Raw genomic sequence first — 26,608 nt, 5'->3', positions numbered from 1 at the left:
AACCCCCAAGTCCTTTTCGGCCAGTCCTCCTTAGCTGCCTGATTTCTTCCCTAAACAAAACACCAACTTCAGAGTGTACCAGGACAGCATCTGAATATGCACATGGGCACCCCTTAGCAATGAGATTTGTCTGGGTCTATAGCAAATGTGCTTATTATCGCTCTGGTTGCCCATCTTGGAGGTGTATGGTAGCGACGTTTTCTAATAATGGAAGCTTTATTTACAATGAAAAGTCCTATCAAGCTTTTAATCCTGCAGTTACAGCTCTGTGTGTATGGCCTTTATCTTAGCAACAAAAAATCCATGAATACAAATTTCTACACATCAAAAAAGGCGGCTTCCCAACATGTATCTCTTCCCTCCTTGAACTTTAAAAAAAGGGTTTGCATAAGGATCAGACAAATCATCTGCTTAAATAAAAATGGCTAGACCACTAAACCTTTAAAAGCATATCAGGTTATTACTGCTTTTATTTCATATTTTCATTTTAGGTTGGGAATATGTGGTTTGAATTACTATTAGCATGGGCATCTGGTCTAAATCGATTTCCATTTTCTGTCCCGGCCTTTCCTGACTGGCTTAACAAACCCTGTCAAAAGGGGAATAGTTTTAACTGCTGCTACACGAGCCAGAGATTGGAGCAATGTAGATAGGGTGGAGAGATCGATGATCTCTTCTACTTCTTCCCCCCTACTCCTACTTGCTTGGCAACAGATGAAATACCACATACGGTGGTTATACTGAAAGCTGGATGGTCCATTTAAATTTCTGTTATCTCCATCTGTTTGCTGGCTTTTCTAAATGTGGCTGGCTGTCCCCATAAAGCTCAAACTGGAGGCTTGTGTAACTGGATCCTTTTGTGGAACAGAGCTATTACGTCCTTCTGCAAAATGGTCTTGTGGGCTCCTTTTACAAAATGCTACCCTGTTGGAGCTTTTGAAGTGTTATTAGATATTTTTATTGCAATACTGGAAAAATAAAGATGTCTGGCAGTGGAGAAAAGATGGACAGCTGCTCTTTCCAAAAGAAAAGTTATTTCTCCATATTGTCCTATGCTTGAGTTCCCAGTGTGTGCATGCTAGCAACTTGCTACCGTTACAGGTGGACATTCATGACAGGTAGAATTCAGCTTATGGAAATCCCAGAAATACTGAGTTCTCATTTGGCCAGGTGCCAGCCAAGCTCATTTTGACTCTTGCTGAGGACCAGATCTTCCCAAGCCATCTGGCATCACAACTTGTCTGTAGAATCAGAGCAGTGTTTTTCAATCCCTTGTCATTTGTGTACACCTAACAATTTTCTGGGGAAGTTTGCAGACTCTGCAAACTTGAACTTACTTCATGTTCTTTAGTTTCCTTTGTTACCCATTGCAGATCTTGTAACCAGGGGAAAAAAAAAAAAAAGAGGAGAGGATGCTCAGCAATTCTGAAAAACTGACAATTATAGTTTTGTCATGTCTGAGTCTTTGTATTGGTTCTGCATAAGGCATGGTCATTGTGAGCCTTGATTTATAAAATATTCTAGTTCATAGAATTTTAATGTAGTCTTTGGAGAAGAATACTGGTAATATCTCCATGTGCGCATATACATTCTGACTAAGATGGCTTCACATTCATAAGGATTTCAGAGTGCTTTATACACAAACCATTTGTTCTTGTATGTTAATTTAATAAATAAAAACTTGCTGTGGTTTTTCCGAGCTTTTATTTTTTGATGGAAGCTTAAGATTCTCCGTGGTAACCCACTGAACATCAGGCACTACTTTTAGTCCATTGGAGCAACACCAGTCCAACTCTAGATCTTCTCCCATACTGATGTATGTCCTGAGAACTTGGTTTTGTTTCTTTTAATGATGCTGAATTTCAGCGGCATGAGGTCAGTGCTGTCACTTGCAGCCAACTCCAGCCCCCGCAGGAAGCAGCAGTTTCAGGATCACTTCTCTTTCCTTTTTTTTTTCTTTTAGTTAAAGAACCTTCCTGATAACACACATTTGTCGGTGTACCTTACGCAACAGTTTTCTGTGTAAAATCTGCTGCAAGTTTCAAATTCCTCAAGAATCCCATACCGTTTCGCTCTCCCTCCCTCCCACTCCAGATGGTCTGTAGCAGATGCTTATCCGAACTGTTCTGCAGCCAACGGTGCTGTATTAAAAAACTGAGCTATATTTAATACACACAGACACACGCGTGCGCGCACACACACACATATATAGCTCTGTGTATATATAGCCTTAACTGGCTCTGGAGTTACGCGTTGCTGATAAGCAGTACAAGGTTCCCCCGATTATTTTTCTGGCTGCGTACCTGTGTTTCCTTTGAGCCAGACTCACTTAGCTCCGGGAAAGTGTTTTCCCTGCCTCAGGTGCTCTCCGCTTGAGCTGTGTAATGCCAGGGCCTGTGCTGGCATGGTGCTCAGCAGCCAGGGTTTTGCGTGGCCGCGCACCACAGATGGCTTACAGGCTGCGGGGAAGAAATCACCACACCTGAACATTGAACGCATATTGTGCTTTCTGAGCTCCTGAGCTTGCTCTTTACCTCTTGGTAGCCCTCAAAGCCCGAAGCAGCTGTGTGGGTCCCTCCCTCTAGGCCCTGGCACAGCGCTATGCCCTCTGACAAGGGGGTCTCTATACATCCTGTCTCCAGCATTTTTACGATCCTGATAATGGTGGCATTGACTGTGATACAATCTTCCATGCCATTATTCTTGAAATCCCTTGTGATAGGAGAGTGTCGCTTTGTTATTGCCCTTAGGCATGTGGAATGGAGGGGTGAGGGGTGCCTTTGCTCCAGGGGAAGAGAGGCCAGGCCTGCTCAGGCGATGTGGGACACAGCACGCAGTGACTTCGGCTTCTGCCTGGCCCTCTAACTGCACGGCCCTATTTTTTTCCTTCCAACAATGTTGACAGAGCCTAGAAAAACCACTTTGTTGTGGGTTTTTTTTTTCCTTCTTTTAAGCTCTGGGGTAACGGTTACACAAGAGGAGGCTCGGGGCTCGCACTCACTATGTGCGGGGATGGGCGTCCATGAGCAGGCCCCATCTCTGTCCCCACACACACGCCCAGGCCAGGCCTCTCCCTCCCTTCGCCGCCGGCCCACTGGGCACCCAGTTGCCTCCGAAGAGCTGGAGCAGATCTTGTCTGTGGCTGGCAGGGGTCTGAGTAAGCCTTGGCCAGGATAGCGCGAATGAGTGATTACGTGTGCCCATGCTTATGCAATGTCTGAAACTTCCCTCCACTCGTCTCTGTCCCCGGGATGCTGGCAGGCTGTTTTGGCAGTCTCTGGGAGAGTTCGTCTTCTGCACAGCACACTGGCTTAATATAGCAAATTAATTAAATCATAGTGCTGCAAGTGAAGGCGGCTTTGTTTGAGCATTAGTACTGTTTGAGGGATTTGAGGGACTGGGAAGACGCTGCGCAGGGGCGCGAGTGTATGTGTTGGCTGGAGGCACTGGCTGGAGTGCCCTTCTGCTTTAGTGCCAGAAACTCACGCTGCCTGGTGGGATTCATCTTGTAATTGATCTTTAAAGCAGGATGAAACTCCTTTCCTTTAAATTCTCACTCTTCTTCCTTTCTGTCAGCTGTTTGCTTTTAATGTTTATCAAACGGAAAAAAATAAGCTTTTTTCTAATGTAAAATAAGAGCCCAAGCTAACTTGTTCTCTCTGTGTGTCTGAAGGGGTTTGCATGTTACATGCTTGTGTCAGGGCTCTTTTTCAGGTTTAAAGCAAGAATAAAGTAACTTGCCTCTGATCTGATATCTCAGCTATGGGCAGCCTTCTCCTGCTGCAGACTTGGTATTTGGAAAGAATGATAGGCCATGGAGGAGATGGGCAGGCATGTGCAGCTTTGCTAACTAGGAGATGTTGTAAAAGAGTCTTGGAAGTGAGCGACTGCTAAATGAGTTCTGAAGTCACTCCCTCCATGTGGAAGCTCCCTTTTAGTTCCCACATGCACCCCAAGAGTTCCCCTCACCTGGGCTTGTCTCCCACTGAAATCAGCTGTCTGTCGGATGTGGTTTGTTTGGAAATTAAACGTGGACTCTGAAAATGATCACAAGACTGTCTGCTTGCAAGTCCTTACAGTTTGTTGCAGGTGTTTGCTTTGGCACAACTGCAGCTACCCCTCCATTCTTGAGGAAAGGATCGGTATCAAAAGGATAGGGAATAGGATAAGAAAGGATAGGATAGTTTGCATGCGTGGGTGTTGCTGGGTGTTTGTGTTTTCAATCTCTTAGATGGAGAAACCCTGAAGTTCAATGCAAGCCTGCCAGATTTTTCCTCTATGATCTCTCCTGAATCACTTCGTGCAGTAAGGCTCGAGAACCCAGCCTTAAAAATAAACGAAGGGAAAAAGCTTTCAGTGGGCTAGTGCTGTGGAATGCACTGGCCACTTGAAGTTTATCGAGCGCTGTGTTTGGAGCTTGCTTGTGAGCTGGTAGATTGTGACTAATGCGAACAACCTTTGGTTTTAAACCTTGGTTCTTGAACTGTGTTCCCTGGCCACCTTCCTGATAAGGATATCGAGTTCTCTGGAATATAGGAAGGCAAAGCAGCATCAGCAGGTTTCACAGCTCCAGGTTTGTATTGAGTTTTCCAGAATGTGCTGCTGCTGTAGTAAACAGCCTTGTTTTGCTGCAAGAAAGCCAAAGGAAACAATTATGATTGATTAGTTTAGCCTTATGTAAATCATGGGCCATAAAACCTGCCCAGATTGTTTCCTGTTTGAATTCCTGCATATCTTTGTAGGGAAACCTCCAGCCTTCAATTAAGAATGGCTTGGGTTGAAGAATTCATGCTGTTCCATCATGATTGATTGTTCTCCCTATTTTAATATTGTGTCCCTTTATAACCATGATGAATGGATCTGGCTTCAGCTTGTAATCTTAGCTGCAAGCTGGTAGAGCTGTTCTCTAAGTCTTATTCCCTGTTTCAGTACTTAAGAAAGTCCATGTTCTGCATTCGTTTCCTCTTTGACAAGCTGAATACATTGCTTACTTCTTTTGTTATTTGCTTTTATTTTGAGGCCGGATTTCCAGCTCTGCAGTGATTCTTGTGATTCTCTGAACTTTCTCCAGTTGTTCAACATCCTTTTTTTGGAATTTGGTGTTACAGGATTGGAGCCTGGCTTTGGTCAGTAGCAGCTGCGTCTGCCATGAGCATGGAGACGATTAATTCCTGCCTCACACCCCTCTGTCTTCTGAAGTCCTCAAACCTGTGTGCTCTGGGTTGTGCTGGGGGCACAGAATTGTGCAGCGGGTTGTGCGATTGACATGAGGCTGCAGTACAAAGCTCTAGCTGGGGATTTACAGGGTGGCTTCTTTTAAATATGAAGCCGCATTTAAGAAACAAGTACAAACAAACAAAAAACCCCATCCTAACAAAATAGAATAGGCAAAATTTCTGCAGGACCAATACCTCCCTGCTGTTCTTTGACAGTGTGAGCCTGGCGCTGGCCCCACAGCACTGGATGGCCATGCTGGGGCTGCTCCTGGGACTGTGTGAGACTTCGATGCTCTGGCCAAGGGGCTCGACCTGGGGTGCAGCGAGGGGTCTCTCATGCCCAGAGTGTAAGTGCACATCTGCAGTCATTCTTCATTCCTCCCCAGGCCCCTCCTTGTGTGTCCAGCATTTGTGATACCTGTCCCACAGATGCTCCTTCAGCCACTTCTCTCCCAGGGTCCCAAGTCCTTTTTGAGATCTCTGCTTCTGATTGTCAGTCACCCGAGCATGACTTGATGCCTTTGGTTCTCAGCAGTAAGATTTATTTCATTTACCTTCAGCTTTATTTAAAACATGTTGCTTGTTTATGGCTGCTTACCAAGTACTCTGTGTTTTGGTTTTGTGACCTGACCTTTTTGTTACTCCCTGCTCCCGCTGATGCTGCGTTATCTGCAAACTTCAGTGGTGGTGACTCTCAGGTCATTGATAAAATACTAGAGTCTGGGGCCAAGAACCGATCCCTGTGGGAACCCCCTGAAAACATGTGATGTAATCAGCTGATTTGTGTTTTGCATCTGGAGAGTTCTTATTTCTTTATCGCACTGAATGTGGCCTGTTGACTTTGTTTCACTCTGGCTTCGTTCTGTATAGCACCAGGTCAGTTGCCCTATGAGACAAAATGTGTATTAAGCTTGTACTGTTATTACAAAAAGAGAAAATTTGAGAAGCTAGATTACCAATTATTGTGAAATTATAAGCATAAATTGGATTTCTCTCCCTTTTATTTTTGGACTCAAGTTCTCTCTTCCCTTCTCCTCCCTCAGTCAGGAATGAACAGTAGGTAGGTTAACTTACTATTACTTTGGTTGCCTTGTTTATACTTAAATATTTTCATATTATTTTTTCCTGTCCATCAGTATTGTCTCATACTGAAAATAGTTTCAAGAGCTCCATAGAAGCTCTGTTTAGACTTTTCAGATGGAGGTTATCTAGGTCTGCTAATTAAAATGGCCAGCTTTGAGTAGCTGTTGGTTTTATATTCTCTTCCGTTATTGTTGGGATGAAAACCATTTCATTACCATCCTGTGGGATGGTTGTATCATCTGTTCTCATATAAAGAGCAGTAATTCAGAACCACCCCCTCCCAGGAATATTCAATTAAACATTTTGATTTCCCCCCCTCCTCCCAGCTGCAGCCAAGTGATGGCCTGATCTAAAATTAACATTCTTCTGGGTCCTGACAAACTCAGAAGCAATCTTTTTCCCTCTGAATTTTATTCTCTATTAACTCCTCCTTGTTTTCTAGGTTCTGATTTATGTTAATTCTCATTAATTTTTCCTTTCTTCCAGTAGCCCAAACATGGGTTGGAACTCGATGATCTTTAAGGTCCCTTCCAACCTGAACCATTCTATGATTCTATGTAATACTTCTAAGTTTCCATGGTAAGCAAGGTTATTTGCCCTGCGTGGCTTTCTCTTCCCCTGTCATTGTGAGATAGCAGGGGTTTTGTTTTTGCTTTTTAGGCATATGCTGAAATGTTCATAAATGATGTACAATCAACATTAATGCTTTTTTGATTAAAGACCTTCTCTCAGGTTCTCTTGATCCTCTTATTTCATGGGGACAGCTTGAAGAGATTGACCATCTCTTTAGGACTGCAGATCATGGGCTGGAGGAAATGTTTGCTGCCAGAGAAGGGTAGGGCTGTGCTGCCTGACGGCACGCTGGCACCGCTCCTGCAGCGGCAGGCCTCTGTCTTGCTGACTCAGGGACGCAGGAATCTAGTGCTGGCCCCTAGCGAGTCTCCTTTCCTTCTTGAAGCTGCCTGCCTTTCCGATGGGGAAGAAAAAATGAGGGTAAGAACATAGCAATTGCGAGATTGACCACTGATGGGCAGTTTTAAATGGCAAGGCACAGAAGTCAGTTACTCCTGGCAAAAATATGCAACTGGGGATGGAGGAAGTTCTTGCACAATCTTAATATGCTGCTTATCTCTCGTAGGTTTGTTTTATCCCTTCCCAAGCACTGTGACTTTCTGTCCTCCTCCCATTGCTTTCCTTCTGCAAGCTTGCTCTTCTGGCTGTGCTCCCCCAGGGTCTTCACCTGCAGCCTGCGGCTTCCTTCCTGATTCTGCTGATCTTCTTTACATCCTGCAAGGTGATGAGTAGCTTAGGCCTTTCTTTCACCTGCTTGGGAGCAAAGGTCTGGAAATGTACAGAGGTGGGTACAGATGAAGTAAGGGGGTGCTGTGAATGGCAGAGGGCTAGCGAAAGAAGCTGAAATGTCTGCTCACAGGCAAATGAAGGCAGCGCTGGGTTGAAAGTCTCCCCTGTATTACGAGGACTTGTTGTGGGGAGAGAGCCAGCACACATGTTATTAAATGAGCTGTTCCACTAGTCCCTGCATCTCTGGAAAGAAGCACAGAGGAGAACTAAGCACACAACTTTTTTGGTTTTGTTTAAGACCTGGTCTTAGGATGCACGTGTTTCCATCTGCTGCTATTTTGGGTCCTGAACCTTAATCCAGTACCACTTTTATTTTTTACTTTTTTTTATAAAGTTGACTGGAGTAATGTTTTCTGGCATTCTGACAAAGGACTTGTCATAGGAAATTGGAATACCAGCTCTCAAGTATGGGGTATCTTAAAATAATTTGTCTAGGCAAATGCTACACATACTTTTGAGCATATATTTATTTGATCATGTTCACATCCTGTGTCCTTGTTTCCTTTCTCTACAGCTTTCAGTAGAGCTTCAAAACAAACTGGTCTGCCTTTGACACGAGTAAAAACCAAGTGATTCCTACCACTCTTGTGGTGACATAAAAGTGAAATGCATCTCTCCCCAGACGGAGGGTGCCAAAGTACCAGTGCTGGAGGTACTGGTCCATACACAGTTAGATGCCAGAATGATTTCTTTGGGTTCCTGTTTGAATTTCTGCAGAGTTAAGGCTGTACAAGTGCAACCTGGGCGCCCAGTGTGGAGGACCACTGGAGGCAGTTTCAAAACCCGAGGCTCTTTGCTGTGGGATGGGCTGGGGCAGGTCTGGCTGATCCAAAGCAGCCCTAGTGCTGTGGCTTCAGGTACAAGGTAGAGACATTCTTCCTTGGTGTTGTCATCAACAAATACTATTGCTTTGCTCTTCCTTAGCTTCCCGGGGCAGTAGCTGTTTTGACATGAAGCATGCTGCGAAGTTGCAAGCGGGAAACATCTTGACAGTTTGGGAGGGGAAGGCTTTGGTTATACTTGCTGTTGGCAAAGTATCAGCTCTGTGTGCATCCACAGTGTTTGGGCTCACTGCAAGCTTATGGGAAGGATGAGAGGTATCTCAGATCAAAACACAGGTTGTTTCTACTGAAAGCAAGGTGTAGGACTTATTTACTGGGGAGGGGTGCTTTAATGTAGTAGTTTGTTCCACTCTCTGGCGAGATCACATGCTGGAACAGGATTTGACATCAAATTGATTTTTTTAGTGCATGGTACTTAACGTGTAACGCTCAGTGACAGCAGCACTGAACACAAAGTCCTGCCAGTGTTGTTCCTCTTTCTGTTCTGATAGTAGATATGTGTCTGATAGAGGGGGCAGCAATTTCTGCCGGGCAGGGTCTAAAACCCGTGGCAGCTGAGGTCATTGCTAGCCAACGGCTGCTGATCCTTGAGCTCTGAATCAGGCAGGGGAGTTCATCTCCCAGGTAAGGTGATACGACCTGTGGATTTCTTAACATTTGCTTTGCAAAACCACTCTATTTTTTTTTCTCCTTCCTTTGTGCTCAAGCCCCATCTCTTGAGTTCAAGAAAGGGTCATATGTGTGTGGTGTGTTTTTTCTTTTTAAAACTTTACATGCATCTGCAATTTTAACCATTATGTCTATGAATACGAGGCAGCATTTATAAAAGCTAATTCATATTTTCCATAATCAACTCAGGGAGTCTGCATTTAGGCACTTGAAGATGTAGTCTGACTTCAAAAATTGAGACTGCTTAGATAAACATTTAGGAGCTTAAGTTTGTGTCCTTTAATTTCAAGCTTCAGTTTCCATGCTTCTACGCTTAAAAAACAAATGAACAAGCAAAAAACCCAGCAAAACCCCTCTGGAATAAAAATGAATCTGTAAAACAAAACCTACTAACTCTTCAGTGAAGTAAAATGCCCAATCTCTCCTTAAGCTGCCACTACTGATAGTAAAGCCTTACTGATTTTATAATAACCAGACAGCTTTTAATTAAAGAGCTGAATTTTAACGGGTGGTGTGTAGGTTTTCAGCCAGCATTAGGAAGAAGAAGGAATGATGCTCCTGCAAGCTGGAACCCTGCTATTTAAACTTTGCAGCCATTAAAGAAGTAACATTGTTGAAGAAGAAAATAGCAATTTTTATTTTAAATGTCAAGTGTCCTGTCAGTCAGGAGTGGCAAGCCAGAGCGTACAGCGAGCACTGCTGATGGAGCAGAAGTTGGTTTTTCCTACCCACACTGTTCCAACTAATTTAAGATCCTCCTTTGAAGGATACTGGTTTGGTCCTCAGGGAGGAGGCTGTTGCGAACACTTTAAACATGCAACAGCCGAGCTGGAGAGCATCTGCATTCTGCAAGAGGCCCCCTGCACTAAGGGGAACCTAGAGGAGAAATTACGATTTTGCTGTGCTCTCCTAACGGCACCCCAGCACAGGGTGCCCGCTGGGACAGTTACTGGGAGGTTGTTCCCGTGGGCAGAGGCTGGCAGCTTCAAGTGTTGCTTAACATGTGGGAACTGTGATGAGACCTTGCAGGGTGAGCAGATAAGCGAACTGCCGCTGGCCTGCAGAGCAGGTTACAGCATCTCTCTTTTAAGTAACGGTCCCTGAATTGCGTGGTGGCAGTCATCCTTGAGGGGAGGGCTTTGTCTCCTTTTACGGCAGCTGGAGAATCCCTGTGACTTCTGGCTTCTTTCTGTGGTTATCCTTTCCTCCTTCCTGTTAGGTCCGTAAAGTCATCTGGGAGTTGGACTTGAAGATCCTTGTGGGTCCCCTCTAACTTGAGATATTCTACAATCCCTAAAATGGATGCAAGGCTAGCGGGACTCCCTTTAAAACACAGGAATTGTGCTGACTGTGCTCTTCGACAAGGGATGTTCTTACATGAAGACTGAGATGGGTTTTCCTTGCTTTCCTGCCCTCCCATTTGCATGGTGAGGGAAGATGATAAACGAAACCAAGTGCAGCGCGCCCAGATGTTGTGAAACGCTGCTCTAATGTTAAGATCTATCTGCATGCGTTGAAGAAAGCCAAGTGACTGTTTTCTTTAAGAAGTGGCAATAAGTTAAACCAGCTGTGCAACAGCAAAATATGTTATCCCTGCTGCCGAGCTCTTGGGCAGCAAACAAGACCATAAATGCCCACTGGTGAATTGTGAAATTTGTACACAAAGGTTTCAACTTGGCTGGAAACTTTTTTTCACTGCTTATTTTTTGGCTAGATGCTGGGTAGTTATTCAGAAGGTGCTAGTTAGATGTAAAACTCGTGGTAAATCCTCCAAAGAGCCGGTAGGTGTGCCTGGGGCGTAACCCAGCAAATTAGTATTATCTCACAACAAATATTTATGATTGGCATTGCGTGCCTGGAGCATGGCTGGGACAAAAACCCCTCAAACAACTGCATCTATTCCTTTCTTCTTCATTTGATAGTTTTTAATAACATAACTGGTCTCTAAGTATCTTGCCTGGGTGCCAAAAATCATCAGAGACACCAATGACTAAGTTTTGGGAGGTGAGCTCCCCTCTCTGTCTGGGGTGAGTCACTGTAGCTGGAGGGGGCAGGGAGAGGCTTGCCCCTACTCTTGGTGGTTTGGAGGCTTGTGAAAGGCAGACCTGTCAGTCAGGCTTGTCTTGCAGCCTCTGCAATCGCTGGTGGTGAAGTATTGTGACCCTGCAGCTCCCCAGGTGAAGAGAAGGGCATGGGGAGGAGTGATGGAGAGTTTCAGTCTTCTGTGGTTCTGCCATTCAAGCTGGCAGCCCAAGAGCTGACTTAGAGACAAATGAAGTGCACACCAGTGAGCCAAGTGTAAGAGGCAAAAAAAAATAAGAGGGAAAAAGAAAAAAAAGGTAGCTGAGACAAAAGAATGAATACGTCTGACCTGAGAGCATAATCCAGATGCATAATCCAACAAAGAGTTAATAATGTATTTTGAGGCCTCAGCCAGAGACCCAGATGGGGAGAGCCTTGTTGAAGGGCTTCCAGCTCGCTGACTCACTGCTCTGGTGCTCTTGGCTCCCATGACTGACTTTGGCTCTTCTGGGGAGAGGGTGGGAAATAGCAAAACATGCACCCAACCTATTGAAAAATTAGACTAGATCCAAGAACTATGCACTGGGGGAAGGGTAGGGGAGTGTAAGAAGGACTTTCCTGTTTTGTATGACTCCCAGGAGGCTTGGGCTAGGAATGAGCAATAGCATCCTTCTCCTTGCTTGCAGACAGTGGGTTTAAGAGAAACTGAACTTCAGGGTTGTTTCTCACCCTTGCCTCACTGGGTGCACTGCTCCACACTGCACTGCACAAGGGCTTTTTTCCTTTTTTTTTTTTTTCTTCTTTTTTCTTTCAACCCGTATTTAGTCCTCGTTATTACACAGTTTAATTTTATTATTAATTATCTTTTTAATTCCTAAATGTTTGAGGGGGATGTTAAGGAACATGAAAGATTTTTTTTGGAGCAAGGAAAGGCAAAGGAGTAAACATGGTTTCTGAAAAACTCCCCTGACTACTTAAAAATAAATACATCTCTTCTTTGCTGGTTGTGCACTGGAAATACTTGAGTGTTTGCAATGGAAGTGTGGGCAAGCATGTGTGCATAATGGGGTGGATTATAAGATTTGCTCAGCATGAACTTCAGCATTTCCAACTGTGTAACCTGAGCAAGTTGGGAAGATGTGCAGATTTAATTACCATGTAAATCTATTAGCTCTGAATTTCCTGGCATTTGTTTTGCTGATGACACAACCTGAATGTTATTCACTTAATGGATTTTTTTAATCCGTCCAATTATTATTTTTTTTTTTGATGCTTAAACTGAGTAACTGCTGGTGTGAGACTCCAAACGATCATATCTGCTGTTATGATGGATCTCTTTTCTGTTTTCAAATACCAATTTCATGTTATTGTTGATATCCTCCTGCAAACGGGGTCATTTCAGTGTAGCTAATGACTAGACAGTAAAGAATTTTATAATAGAGTAAAATAATTGTGCAACTATTTCTCTGCGTTTTGGTTTTTATACTGTAGAAGATAAACATCTAGAAATCTGAGGTTCCCTCTGCTTGCCCTTGGCGGGTACATAAGCCAGGGCAGGGTAAATCTCTTCTGTGTTATCAGCATGTTTTAGGCGTGACTTAGGGGACTGTTTACAGTCCTTGGTCTCTCTGTTCTCTGCTGTGGCTGCATCTAAGACTTTTTTTCCTGCCATCAGAAAGCTCTTCCAGCTGTTTTGGTCCTTCATGAGATCAAGAGGGAGGATCTCCGTGTCCTGCTTAAGAGTAAGCAGTTAGATGTGTCTGTAGTTGCATGCTCAGTACTGTCGTCTGTCCAAGGAGTCTCTCAGCAAGTTAGATTTCAGCTATTTTGGGTGTAGTTGCATTATTTTTTTCAATTATTTGCTGCCAAGTATAGTTAGCCAGCCCCCCCCCCCCCCCAATTAATGCACACCAAAGGTAAGCAACCTGGTACATCAAACTTTATAGGGTACAGCCTTATGCTCTTTCACTCTTTCTCCCTGTGGGGATGTTGGTGAATGAGACTGTGGGGTTGCTTTTGTCTCTCTTTCAGCCCCCATCTTTGAAATCAATCGTATGGAACAATACTCTATTGCTGCCAGACTGTCCTTCGTTTCTCATCCTTGTAAGAGCGATGCAGCAGGAGCTTGGATATGTGCCTTGTAACAGTAAGATACACACCCCATGCCAGGAGAAGGAGCTCTTCTATTCCCTGCAGGGCGTATGTGAGTGAATTGCAGAGATGAGGCTACAGGTGCTCAATTGGTAGCTCTTCTCAAACCTGGTCCATCTCAAAGATGGATACCATGCCATACAAGCCATGGCTGAGTTTGAGAGGTAACCAGCTTCCCTGCTGCAAACATAAAGGATTTCTAGAAAGGGAAGGAATCTGCAGAATTTGTGTTTGAATCTGAAAATTAACTGATGCCCAAGTGCCAGCGAGTACTGAGAACAGTTGTCTTGGTTGGAAGCTGGTGCATGCTGACACCTCCAGTCCATCCAGAAAGTCAACAGCACCACCAGCAACATGTCTGGGAAGAAAACACCTGCCTTGAGGAGGCTTTTTAAATTGTGCCTTGGGGTTTAGCCTTGGGATTGGGCATGCAGAAAGTCATGGACTTCTCTGCTGCATTGTCATTGTTGGTAGGCTTGTGTTGTGCAGTCCTCCACGAGCAGCATCTCTAGGCACGGTTCTTCATTAGCTAAAAAGGGCAGGTCTCTGCTCCAAGCCCCTATGGGTAGATGCTACACTTGCAAACCCAGGCAGAGCTGATAGCGAGGTGCGCGATGCCTTTTACAGCTCTTGCCGTGCAGTCAAGTCTCGAGCTCAACCTATGAAGGCTGACCAGCCTTCATGGCACATACGTGCCATCTTTGACAACTGGTGCCTTGCTTGGATGCTCCAGAGCTTGAAACCTTTTGTTACCAGCTGTGACTCCTACTCAGACCTCCTCAGCTACCCTATAAGCAGCTGCCAGATGTTTGTGAAATGTGTGCTTGGTTCCTTGAAGAAGAGATGGTATCTCCACGTAGCCACGCTTCTTGATCTGTTTGATGCTGTTAACTGGAAATGCTGCTATCTTTTCTGATATTTTGTGTTTTGTCTCCTATGCGCCTTCGTTTATGCAAACCACAAAATAGCTGCTGAAGAAATTATTTCCTTTTCTCCCTGTTATCTTAATGTGAGAGGAAATTGCTGGAGGGAGGAGGTCGGAGGAGGGAGCAAATTCATGCCTGTGGTGCACGTTTACTTCCCCACAGATGGGGGCTGTTTTGTGGTCTGCCTTTCTGCCCTGTTCCCTCATCTGCTCCAGTATAACTGCCTTGGGCATCACACGGACTCTGATTCCTTTGATACTGAAGTAAGGGTGCAATCCTTGCCTCTCACAGCCCATATTGCTGCTCAAGCCTTACAAGAAATAAATATCAGGCAGTTTTGTAGCTGTGGGTAGATGGTGGGCTTAATTTTTATCCCATGAGTGCCTGTTGGGTAGAAGGGATGCTCCCATCTTGGCAGTTCCTCTTGTGGAGGGGCGATTGATCCCTCCAGGATGGGGAGACCTCAGGGCGAGCCAGAGGAGAGAATATCTTGAATTCCCACCCAGTTCTCACCCTGGTACGTTGCCTGTAGGCTGGCTTGCCCTGAACTGCTTGGAGAGCAGAGCTTGCTTTGCAGCACCTGGATGACAAGCGGAGTGCCGGTACCGGGGGGTGCCATGGTGCTGCCACTGCAGCTCCCCTCTGGGGGGACTCTGCTGGAAAGGGTGGGTTTGTTGCTGCCGTTGGCGTGTGGGACTTGGAGCTGACGCAGTGCATTTTCTAGGCTCAGCAAAGCCTGTCACTTGTTTAATAATTTAAATATAGTTCTGAAATGTCATCTGGGGCTCTTGACTTCTCTTCATTCCTTTTTTAGTTAGTTCTTAGAAAGCCAGTTTTCTGAACGTGACTGTTTCATTTTTAGTCATGATAATGTGGCATCTCTAGACAACTGGTTCTGATGCTGCTCTCATCTGGCTTCAGGTCATCTGGTGGAGAAGTCAGCACCGCCACGTACCTAGCAAAACCCAAGTCTCTGTTTTACTTCAGAGATGTTCGTTTCATCAGACAAGAAAGAAAAAAAAAAAAAAAAAAAAACCACTTGCCCCTTAGGCAGAGCTGGAGAAAAGGGCCTTTGTCTGGCAGGAACAGGCAGATGCTGTGGAGCGCTGCCGCCCGCGGCCAGCTGGTCTGCAGCCAAATACTACTTTCGAAGAGCTATCCAAAATCCGCTGCGCGCCCGGATATAAGAGCTCTCCTCTGTTTGCTTACCGTGGGGTGATGTCTGTAGGTGTTTTGTGTTCCCCAAAAGCACCCGGGTTATAGGCAGGAACAAATGTCCAACCAGATGGGTGGTGAAATTCTGTGGAGCTGCAACTTAACAGGAGCGCTGCTGTTTTGTTTGTCTTTTCAGTGTTCTGGGGGAAGGGGAAACGGAAGATAAGGTTACATCTGTCCTAAATCCATGACTTTTTACAGGGGTTAAAATCCCAGCTGAACACCTCTCTTTGCTATGTAGAGAGAACAGTTTAATAATTCAAGCGGACTCCTTGTACCAACACGTCTGCAGTTACTGCTGTGGCTGCCAGTGGGGTGTGAGGATAGCAGGGAGCTGGCAGCAGAGCTGTCTACAAAGGTATTAAAAAACAAAAAAAAAGCAAAGAAGGAAAAAAAGGCACATTTTCAATGCAAGTACTCTTTTCTCTCTTTTTTTTTTTTTTTTTTGTTAAGGTGAGCTCTCTGGGTGAAAGGTGCCAAGCTGAAAGCCACAGACAAAGAATTTCTTTCTTTCCCAAGCAAATATATATTCAGGTTGTATGTGTAAAATTCGCAGTTTCCTCCCTAAATTGCCCTTTCCTGTTCCTGAGTGCAGGGGTGGTTGCTGCCATATCAGAATTGAGGGTTATTCTGTGGTTTTCCAGCTCTGGAAGCAGCTGATGACCACTAAGGTGTGTGCCAAAGCGGAGAGAGGAGCATGGAGAGGAGGAGGAGGAAGAGGAGGAGGGTTGCCAAGGGGAGCATGTGCTTTGAAAAGACAGAGGGAGCAGCTTAGGTGGAGGTGGAAGTTTCGAGGAGATGGAGCCCTAACTGCTCCCGAATAGTTTCTGTTGCAGCTGCTGCTCAGGTGCCCTTTCCTTTTTAATCCTCTAGGCAAATGGAGGTGCTTTCCATGAGATAATTGTTTGCTTAAGGAAAAAATAAATAAATCGGTGAGCTAGCTTTAAGCATTCATTGTAGTAGAGATGTGTGTAGCATGAAAAATTCCTGTAACTCAAGTGGTGGTGTTTTTTTATAATCACTGAGTGAGAAGTCCCTAAAATTGTCTGTTTCTGGAGTTCAGTAGCTGTGCAGTCTGACCTGTGGCAACTGCTTGAAGCTTCTCTATTGACTGATATTCTAAGTTATATCACAGACCACTAAAAATAAGATTAAAAATTATAATGAAACTAGAGAATAATTTTGAAAACTGATTGACCATTTATTTTCTATCAGACAGTGCTGTTGTAAATTATTTTCTTCCTTACAGCTTGCTGCTTTACAGCTGCACATGAAAAGGAGAAAGCACAAATGTTGATGAACATATTGAGCATCCTTCCCCACCACAAGGTCCTCTTTCTCTCTGGTTTTGGGAAGTTGAATGTTTGTTTCCTCCTTTACTTTTCCTGAAGCGGTTTTAGGAAAATTCCCCATTCAGAAAGAAAAACCCCAAAAATCTAACTTAACCGACTTTAATCAAATGGAAGAAGTAAAGTAGTATTCAAAATTAATTTATTCCATATCAAAGTAGTAGTATGCAGAAGGCTAGTAGAAATCTTTATTTGTGAATTTGTAGCCTATGGTCATTTTGTCTTTCAGTTGAGTCTTTTAAATTAGAACATCTAAATAGTGTCAGACTATGTCAACACTTAGGTATGATATTTTTAAGGATGACATCCTCAGATTGGATGACGCTGGTGATAAAGTAGCTGTTAGTTGAAACCAGGGTACAAATATCATAGCAGCCCTATTTCAGCATCCGATAGTCATCAGCCAGGATAGTGTGTGCAAGAATTAGAAAGAGGGAAAGGTTCTAGCCAGCTTTAGGAAAATATGCAAACACATATAATTGACTCTTGCCATTAGCCCCAATGAAAAGAAGTGTGTAGACTGTGGGGAAAATATTCTCCCTAAGAAAGACACTGCTTTTTATAGCTTCATCCTTGACTTCTGTCATGATTGGGAAGCATTTCTGTTCCTTGTTTGTGCTCTGATGGCTGCCTACTCTGTTTTACTCAGTGTATTTATTGATGCACTAGTGTGTTCAACTAGTCTTGAGTATCCTTTTTCATTTCTTCTTTGCACAGTGAGGAACTGTAGTTTGTACTTTTATCCTTACAGATGCTGGGAGGCAGCCCTGGATGTGAAGTCCTAGTGAGTCCTTGGTTATCAAAATTAAAATAAACAAGGATTTCTAAGGTGGTCATGACCCTCTTGCTGAGTCATTTGAGAGTTTGTTTAGTAGTGTTATCATTTACAGCAAGTAAATACGAGGCTACAAGTCTGTTTTGCCATTTGTAAAGGCTTTGCTTTAGCTAGCTTGCTATTCCACTGTAGTAACTGTGGTCTTCTGTTTATTGCCTTATGTTTAGTAAATATTTTCTTCTCCTCAGTGTCAGTCAGAATTGACTGAAGCCTTATTAATTTTGAAAGAAGGCACAGTTAGCATTCGTAAGCATCTTGGAAGAGGCGCTTGAACTTCCAGGGGACTTTGTGAGAGCCGGCTGTGCTCAGCGTTTTCCAGCATCAGGCTTCAAGGCCGCAGATGCTGCTGGAGCTGTGAAATGTGCATGCATGGGGGTGTGAACACACTGCTTTCCTCATGGATTTATACAATATTGACTTGTTTAATTCTTAATTTAGCCTACAGGAAACCGAATCTTGAATTTCAGTGTTTGTTTCTGCAGGAGAGAGCAAGAGGGAGAGCCAAGATCAATACTGCTTGCAAAAACAGAGCAAAACAGACTTAGACTTTTGTAGGATCATGCCCCAAGCGACAAAGACTCCTATATAAGATGGTAGATAATGCCTGATTGTTTGGAAAAGCTCGTTACAATTCATTGTACAAACTTTTTTGGACAAAAATAGAATTCTTTGCGTGAATGAGATGAGCAGGAATGGTTTCTTGCAGTGCGGTTTCTTCGTCTGTCAAAGATATAGTCTTCTGATGTTGGAAACAAAACCAAGAAAAGCTGCAGGTTTTGGCTATTGATGGGAAGTGCATTGGAGTCTCAAGGAAGCAGACCAGGAGATTTGGTTTGTGCTCATTTTGAATAAGAAACAAGCACAAAGTTATCCTACTGAATGCAGCCATAACATGTGCTGTCAGTGTAATGGATTCAGTGTGGTAGATAAAGTGGTAATTAATACTGGCTGTCAGGAGCTGCAGCTGAGGGGCCTGGAAGCTGGATATGGGCTCTAGTCCTAGGTGGAATGCGACTCCTAAAATAGGCACATAAATCAGCCAGGAAACCCGTTTTATAGCAAATGTGTTAATTGCATGGCTGGGGATGTGCATGGACCTATTTTCCTAGAGCACACTGTACATTCTGCGCAGCTAAAATAGTCATACATGGTGTCGGAGTCTGTGTCTGAGTGTGTTTCCTTTTTCTTCTCTGCTTCAGTGAACATTAACCCCATATATCCTGTTCTATGCACAAAGTGTTCTGGTGATAAATCCTGCAGGATCTTTCACACTGTCTGGGTACAATGTGCTATAGCGGGTACCTTTGGGGAGGAATGGGGGGAGGCTGCTTCATTCAGGACATGACTTCTATGCTTCTATTTTCTGTTTTCATTGCAAGTTAATGACAGGCTCTTCTGTTGTAATGTATGCCTCTGAGAGGACTTTTGTTCTAGCTGTAGCTCTTCAGCTTGAAGTGGTGATTGGAGGAGGAGGTTGTTAGGCAGGGCTGGTAGATCCTGCTGCTGACTGGCACGGATGCCCAGTGCAGATACTGGAGTTGTTCTGATCAACGCTCTCCTGTTGTTGGTATGACAGACAGGCAAGGAGATAAACTTTTGCCCCCTTTTTTATCTCCACAGCACTTCACAGAGTTCCTGGATGAGTTTTCACCAGATGTCCTGGGCCAGCTCTTGAATGATCCCTTCTTGTCTGAAAAGAATGAAATAATGGAGGTAGAACTGTCTCCAGCATCCCCAGCGCCCCTCATCCAGGCAGAACACAGCTACTCCCTCTGTGGGGACTCTCGACCTCAGTCTCCCTTGACCCACATCTCGACCGATGACAACTTCAATGAAGGTAGTAGTACTGATGGGTGCGAAGTCTGCTGGCATTGATGCACTGAGCCCTTGTTCATTTGTTGTGATGCTACAGTAATGAAATGTTCCTGATGGGGTGATGGTGCATGTGAGCGCTCTGTGCTAATTGAAGTATCTACAGTGAAATCACAGAAGGGAAGTCTGCAGGCCTTGCGAATAAAGAAACTTGCCCACTGACAAGGAAATTGTGCTCAACAGAAGTTACTAACTTTGCACTGTAAACATTTTGAATTAGAAGTAAAGTGCCCATGAAAAAGAAATGGGAGAAGGGCCAGAACTGTACTTGTTTCCATGTGTCTGCAGCTGTGGTTGTTGAAGATAAATGGAGACTGATAAACCAAATTAGTCAAATGAGGACCACCATGAAGTCTGAGTACTGTAGAACATGACATGGAAGGAAAGGGTGAAGTGGGTTTTGTCTGGTCTTCAGGAGAGAAGGCAAAGGGGAGATTTTATTGCTCTCTATGACTACCTGATGAAAGGGTGCAGAGAAGACAAAGCTGGGCTCCTCTGAGATACACAGTGATAGCACAAGAGGTAATGGTTGCAAGTTGCAGGAAAGGAAATTCTAGTTGGGTGTTAGTAAAATAATTTTCACCATGAGGGTTGATCAGGCATTTGAACAGTTGTCCAGAGAGGCTGTGAAGTCTTCAGCCGTGGAGATATTCAGAGCTGAGCTAGGCAAGGCCCTGAGCAACCTGATCCAAATTGGCCATACTCTGAATGAGGAGTTGGGCAAGATCGTCTCCAGAGGTCCCATCAAAGCTACATGATTAAAAACAAACAAACAAACCAACCTTTTAAACTACTCTTACTTTCCAGTAGTGAGTATCGCGAGTTTCCTGGTATCCCAAAATGAAAGTCAGATCATCTTATTTATATTTCTAAATACATGTGTAACTTCAAGTGCTGTCTCAGTCTTAAAACCTGTCTTGCTCAAGTCCTAGGGTTTTTTTTCCTTTTTAGACAATAAAAAAAAAAAAAGGCAAAGGAAAAAATAATGTCAATCAAGAAGTCATTAGTGATCTTGTAAAGACATAATAACTGCAACTTTATAGATTCTGTGGTTGTGGGAAATAGTGATGCATAGAAAATGATGAAAACCAACAGCATTTTTTAGCAGTTATCTTGAATTCAGCAGTTATAAACAAGTGGAGGGGAAAAGTGGGAAATGCAGGAATGATGGGAAGAAGGGATCCAACCTGCTTGTTGTGGTGTGAAGATGCCTGCTGGCAGGAAGGGGAGTTCAAGGTAAAAGTGAGGTTGTGGGGGAGCAGTGCCATGAATATCTGGTAACTATTAGCAATAATCATCATGGCAGACTTCCACTCCTAATAATTGGCTTATATCTTCAACATTAGCTTTACAGTGAAAAGCAGTAGAGTACTAAGCTGCGTTGCAATAAGAGGGAGAGAGATTAGTGCTTATGTGTAAGCATTAACAAGCTAAGCTGTTTATGAAGATCCATCAGGATGTGAGTTTTCAAAGGCTGACAGTTTTGTAGTCCAAAGCACTCTTTTAAAACAAGATGCAGTCTGTTAGAGATTTCACAAGAGGACAACTAATAAAATCTGTGAGAAAGCTTTTCAATATGAGGCATGGTTTTGGAGATGATCTGGAAGCCTATGTAGGAGATGATCACCTACATAACACCTTCCCATGTTATATTTCCTGTTTTATATGAATATCTTTAAATTAATACATACAGAAGATAGTAAATGTAATTGTGGCAGGAGAAACAAGCACAAGAAACATCAGAAAGCAAGCTTCCCTGGAGTTAACAGGGAGAAGCTTCAAACTAGGCTAAAAGTGAGAGGAGTTTCCTTTGGGGAAAAATCCTGAAGAAATTCATACTGCTGAGACCACTGGGTAATTAATAGAGCTCTAGTCAAAGGATGTTTTAAAAAGCCAAGAAACATTAACAAGTGGGTTTAAAAATAGAAAATGAATGGAAAGCATTTAATCTTCTGTTCACTCGGCAGAGCGTTTCATAAGAGAGGATGATGAGGAGGAGTTGTTCTTGGTGTTTGGGATTTTATTTAATTTTAACCCTGGAATCACGCTCATGACCTTTCAATACCTATCGACTTCAAAACAGTGAAGCTCAGAGAAATACTTCAGGAAATTGCAGAAGTAACAGTAACATGTCTGTCTGAGACATTCAAAGACATCACCCTGATGATTTTTCAGTCCTTGAGTGCGTGAGAGCAGGAGAGGAGGATTTTGTGGGTGGCAGTACTGCTGGGTTAGGCACTGGAGATTGAAAGCATCTCCCTTGTCAGACAGTGGAGGTACACAGTGCTCCTGACAACTCTGGTGAATGCCAGTTCCCTTGGTGGAGTAAGGGGACAGCTACTGGGAACACCAGTGTCCTTCTGGGGAGCCAGAGGTACAGGGTGTGGAGAGGGAGGTCCATATGCTCCAGCATGATTTCCTCCCTGCCAGGGAACTGGGATTGGTTTTGTGGAGTGGCAGGGGCTGAGAAATGAGGTTGGCTGAGGGCTTATATAAAGAACGTGCGAAATAATGACATTCTCCAAATAACCACCCCATTGAGCAGATTGGTGAGCTCTTACAGCTGTTGTATTTTCATGGTTTTCCCGTGGTGAGGCTTCATGATCTGCAGGACTGGGAGTAGAAACAGGCTAGTGAGGAGACTCATGTACGACACTTGGATGTGTTGTGTCCACACATGCTCTGGACACATGTGCTGTGGACCTGCATTCCTGTGGTCAGCAGCAGTGCGAGGAGGAGGATGGCACAGAGCAGTTGAGCTAGGTCTAGGTGTTAATGCAGAGCTTAGCCCTTAGCTCTAGAGGACTAAGGGCCTGGTGTTGGTGCACAAAGCACATGGCAAACAGGCTTTGTTCTTGCTTTGCAGTGAAATCAATAATGTGATGGTTCAGTGGCACCCAACATCTGCAGTGATTTTCATCTATGTGTTCCTAAGTATGGGGTCCCACACACCCAGGTTACAGGGAGGTTGAGGGAAAGGCCCATCTTGTTTGGCACATGAGCTTCAAGACACATGATCTTCTTAAGCCATTCAGTGTCTATTTCAATCTTGTTTTCCCGGGCAAGGCTCCGACAACCGTACTGAAAATGTTATTTAATGTTTCCTTTTGGCCGTTATGGTGGAGTGAATGATGGCTCTGAGTCCATAAGCACTTTCTTACCAACCGTTGCAGGGGAACAATTAGCTTCAGCTGTGAGCCATTCTCATTGACCACTACCTGACCGTTACCACGATTTCTACAACTGCTAAATTAACTTATTCATGTAATTGTAAATCTTACATAAAATTTTTTTTTAAAGTTCTAGAACTGTAAAACCTAGCAAAGTCCTAAGCCTGGGTTTAACTCTTCCGAGGTGTCCTGTTGACCTCAAGGTGAGAACGTGTTTAAGCATCCATAAGATCAAGGTCCCAGCACTGTTTTTCCCCAGTTATTCACTCTTCTGACTTCACTGTGCTGAAGGTATTTCCCCAGCTCTGTGCAGAAGAACTTTTCTGAATACTGCCGGGTTGTTGCTAGCGTGGGGTCTCTGAAGGCGTCAGTCCATAAATATCCAGCCTATGAAAGCATTGGCAAGAATAACTATTTTAAAGCAGATGTGAGCAAGATGTCTGGCATTTAGTTGTTTGTTCCCCCCCCTCCTTCCCCAAGAATCTATTCTTATATTCAACTTCGCAAAAACTTTTAAGACTAAAGATCCTATAGAGAGAGATTTATAGGCCTGACCTGCTTGCTTGCACCTGGCTGATCATGTCTTTTTGTTTTTCTGAACTGATGAATAAGGCACATGGCCTGGGGGCGGGGGGACTTTCAGGCTGTAACATGAAAAAAGAGGCTGCATCCCAGGTACGGATGAGCCGCACCAGTTGTGCTGCTACTTCTTGCACAGCACGTTTCTACTTTCTAGTTGTGAGCCCCGAGTTTTTTGAGACAACTGCAGAGTAGCTGTGGAGAAGCACAATGGGTAGTTGAGAAGTGGAAATTGCTTCTTGGAAGGAAGCGAAGAAGCTCTAACGTGCTCTGGGCAATCCTGCTTCGGTAGGGGAGTTGGACTAGATGATCTCTATGGTCCTTTCCAACTCTAAAAATTCAGTGAAATTCAGTGAAAGCTGGGAGAGGAGGCTGAGAATAGGGCTGACGGATAAGGGAGAGTTCTTGCTGCATATCAGAGCCTTTTGGAGCACAGGTTCTCTTCTGACAGTTGTAAACAGTTAGGGAAGAAAAACCTTTATTTTCTGTTACGGTTGGTGCGTGTCTGTCTTCAGTTTTCCAGTCTCTGCAGCCTTTTGGAAAGGCAGGGCTGTGGGTCAGACAGACAGGAGCAAGGCAGGAACCAAGTTTCAGCAGACACCATGGTTAGCCTCCTGTGTGACTTGAGATGTGAGTGTAGGACTGTTCCCTGCCCTCCAGTGCTTCATCTTATCATCCATAGGCACAAACTTTAGGACAGTGGCTGCCCCTTATTTTGGATGCGCGAGAGCCGGGTACAAGTAATACTGAGGGGCTGATGTGTGGCAGGAGCGTGGAAGCAGAGGCTGCAGCATCAGCGCGGGGCTCTTCATCCTCTGGGATCAGCTCAAGTGATAGGGGGTGGTTTGCAGTGGGTGCGTGTTTGGTTTTTGTGTGTGTTTTTCAGTTTGTGTGCCTGGCAGGGCTCAGACAGTGGAGAGACAACTAGTCATTTGGATGGTTTCTCTCCTCAAATTGTGTCCAGGTGGCTGGGTGAGTTCCTTTCCCCTGCCCCTGGGGGCTCTGCTTTTGAGACTAGTCTTGGTTCCCACCTGCCCCTCCTGTTCATGCTTTCCTGCTCAGGAATGCTTTGAAGTTACTATTGGATTTGAAGCGGCTTGTCTTGGCTAAAGGTTTGACAGACTGATAGCAGAAATGATATGTTTCAATTTTATGCTTAGCTGTGCCAAAACTGGGGCTGGCCCCAGAATATAACCTGTATTGTTATTGGGTTTTTTACTGCTGAGGATATGTTTTCCTGTAACATGCTTTTAAAACCCAAATCTTCCTTTAAACTTCAACTCCATCTCCCTACATGGTGCGAAAAAGAAAAAAACAAACAAACAAGAAACCCAAATCAAACAAACAAAACCCTGAAAATCATTGTATATGGCTCCTACTTCTCCAGGGCAAATAGCCCTTCGATGATAAATCCAGCCCTCATCTCAAGCAGCGCTTTGTACAGGAAAATGCTTGCTGATGTATGGAGTCCACAAGCAGTAATCGGTGTCATGAGCTGTCTCTTTGCATAGAGGCACCTGTGGGCTTGAGGCTCAGGGTGGTCTTCATACATTTTACATGTATACATGTATATACACACCAATAATATATATGTGTATACATGGTGTATATATTAGTCATATTTATTATGTATAGTAGGGTATATTATATTTCCTAATTTTATTTTTTTACATATGCTTTATGTATAGAGATGCATTGGCCTGCTTCTGTCTGGTTTTCTTCAAATACTGAGTTGTAGAATCATAGAATGGTTTGGGTTGGAAGAGACCTTAAAGATCATCTAGTTCCAACCCCCTGCCATGGGCAGGGACACCTCCCACTAAACCAAATTGCTCAAAGCCCCACCAGCTTGGCCTTGAACACCTCCAGGGATGGGGCATCCACAACTTCTCTGGGCAACCTGTTCCAGTGTCTTACCACCCTCACAGTAAAGAATTTCTTCCTGATATCTAATCTAAGTCTCTTCTCTTTCAGTTTAAAAGCATTACTCCTCATCCTATTGCTACACTCCCTGATAAAGGAGTCCCTCTCCGTCTTTCCTGTAGGCCCCCTTCAGGTACTGGAAGGCTGTTATAAGGTCTCTCTGGAGCCTTCTCTTCTCCAGGCTGAACAACCCCAACTGTCTCAGCCTGTCTTCATAGGAGAGGTGCTCCATCCCTCTCATCATCTTCGTGGCCCTCTGCTGGACTTGCTCCAACAGATCCGTGTCCTTCTTGAGGGCCCCAGAGCTGGATGCAGTACTCCAGGTGGGGTCTCATGAGAGCAGAATAGAGGGGGAGAATCACCTCCCTTGACCTTCTGGCCATGCTTCTTTTGGTGCAGCCCAGGATATGGTTGGCTTTCTGGGCTGCTAGTACACGTTGCTGGCTCATGTTGAGCTTCTCATGAACTAACAGCCCCAAGGCCTTCTCCTCAGGGCTGGTCTCAATCAATTCTTTGCCCAGCCTGTATTTGTGCATGGGATTGCCCCAACTCAGGTGCAGGACTTTGCACTTGACCTTACTGAACTTCATGAGGTTTGCACAGTCTCACTTCTCAAGCCTGTCCAGGTCCCTCTGGATGGCATCCCTTCTCTCCAGTGTGTTGACTGCACCACACAGCTTGGTGTCATCAGCAAAATTGCTGAGGGTGCACTCAATCCCAACATCCATTTGCCAACAAAGATGTTAAATAGTCAATGAAATGTGAACAATGACAATGGAACCTCCTCTGCCCTGACTTTAAAGAAAATGGAATTAGACAAAGAAATTCACTTGTGTTTTGAAAAGATGCTGTCAAAGCCATACTGATAATTCTTGTGGGCACATTCCAATGCAACTTTTTTCCTGTGTGGGTCTTTTATTTTTGTGTGTTTATTTAGGAAACGGGGAGGAAGCCATTTGGTGGTGATAGTCTGTATTTGGGTGATTTTTATGTGGAAGGGTAGCAGTCAATCCTTGCCAGCATCTGCAGTTTTAAAGAATGAGAAGACTTTTGAACTTTTATACGTCTAAGGTCTGAAATCTCAGTAGGTCACTCCAAATCAATCCTGTAACTTCTACTTGGGCAGCTGTGTGTCTGAAAAACGTCAGTTTTGATTTAGAAGTGGACTTTTCGGTGCTTACTTATGCTTACTGTTAATAATTGACAACTTTATTTGCAGTCAGACTTACTTTAGCTTCCAGTTCTACATACGAGATCTCCTTATGGCCTTTTTTCCTGCTGGAGTAAACAACCATCTGCTCTCAGAAACCTCTTTCCCCAGGTGTTTGCAGGCTGTGATTAAGTTCCCTCTTGATTTCTGCTTGGATACAGTTTAAATTAACTGCACTTCCTTG

General features: G+C 44.2%; 1 protein-coding gene across 2 annotated transcripts in view; it reads left to right on the top strand.

The window, feature by feature from the left end:
• Positions 1-26,608, top strand: part of CREB3L2 (cAMP responsive element binding protein 3 like 2) — an 84,250-nt gene that overhangs the window by 28,828 nt on the left and 28,814 nt on the right. For both annotated transcript variants that reach the window (XM_074168042.1, XM_074168041.1), the window contains exon 2: positions 19,291-19,507. In XM_074168042.1, the coding sequence (XP_074024143.1) occupies positions 19,291-19,507 (217 nt within the window). The remainder of the gene's footprint in view (positions 1-19,290; positions 19,508-26,608) is intronic.

The sequence above is a fragment of the Numenius arquata genome, chromosome 2, assembly GCF_964106895.1.
Source record: "Numenius arquata chromosome 2, bNumArq3.hap1.1, whole genome shotgun sequence".
Classification (NCBI taxonomy): domain Eukaryota; kingdom Metazoa; phylum Chordata; class Aves; order Charadriiformes; family Scolopacidae; genus Numenius; species Numenius arquata.
This window is presented reverse-complemented; position numbering and strand designations above follow the sequence as displayed.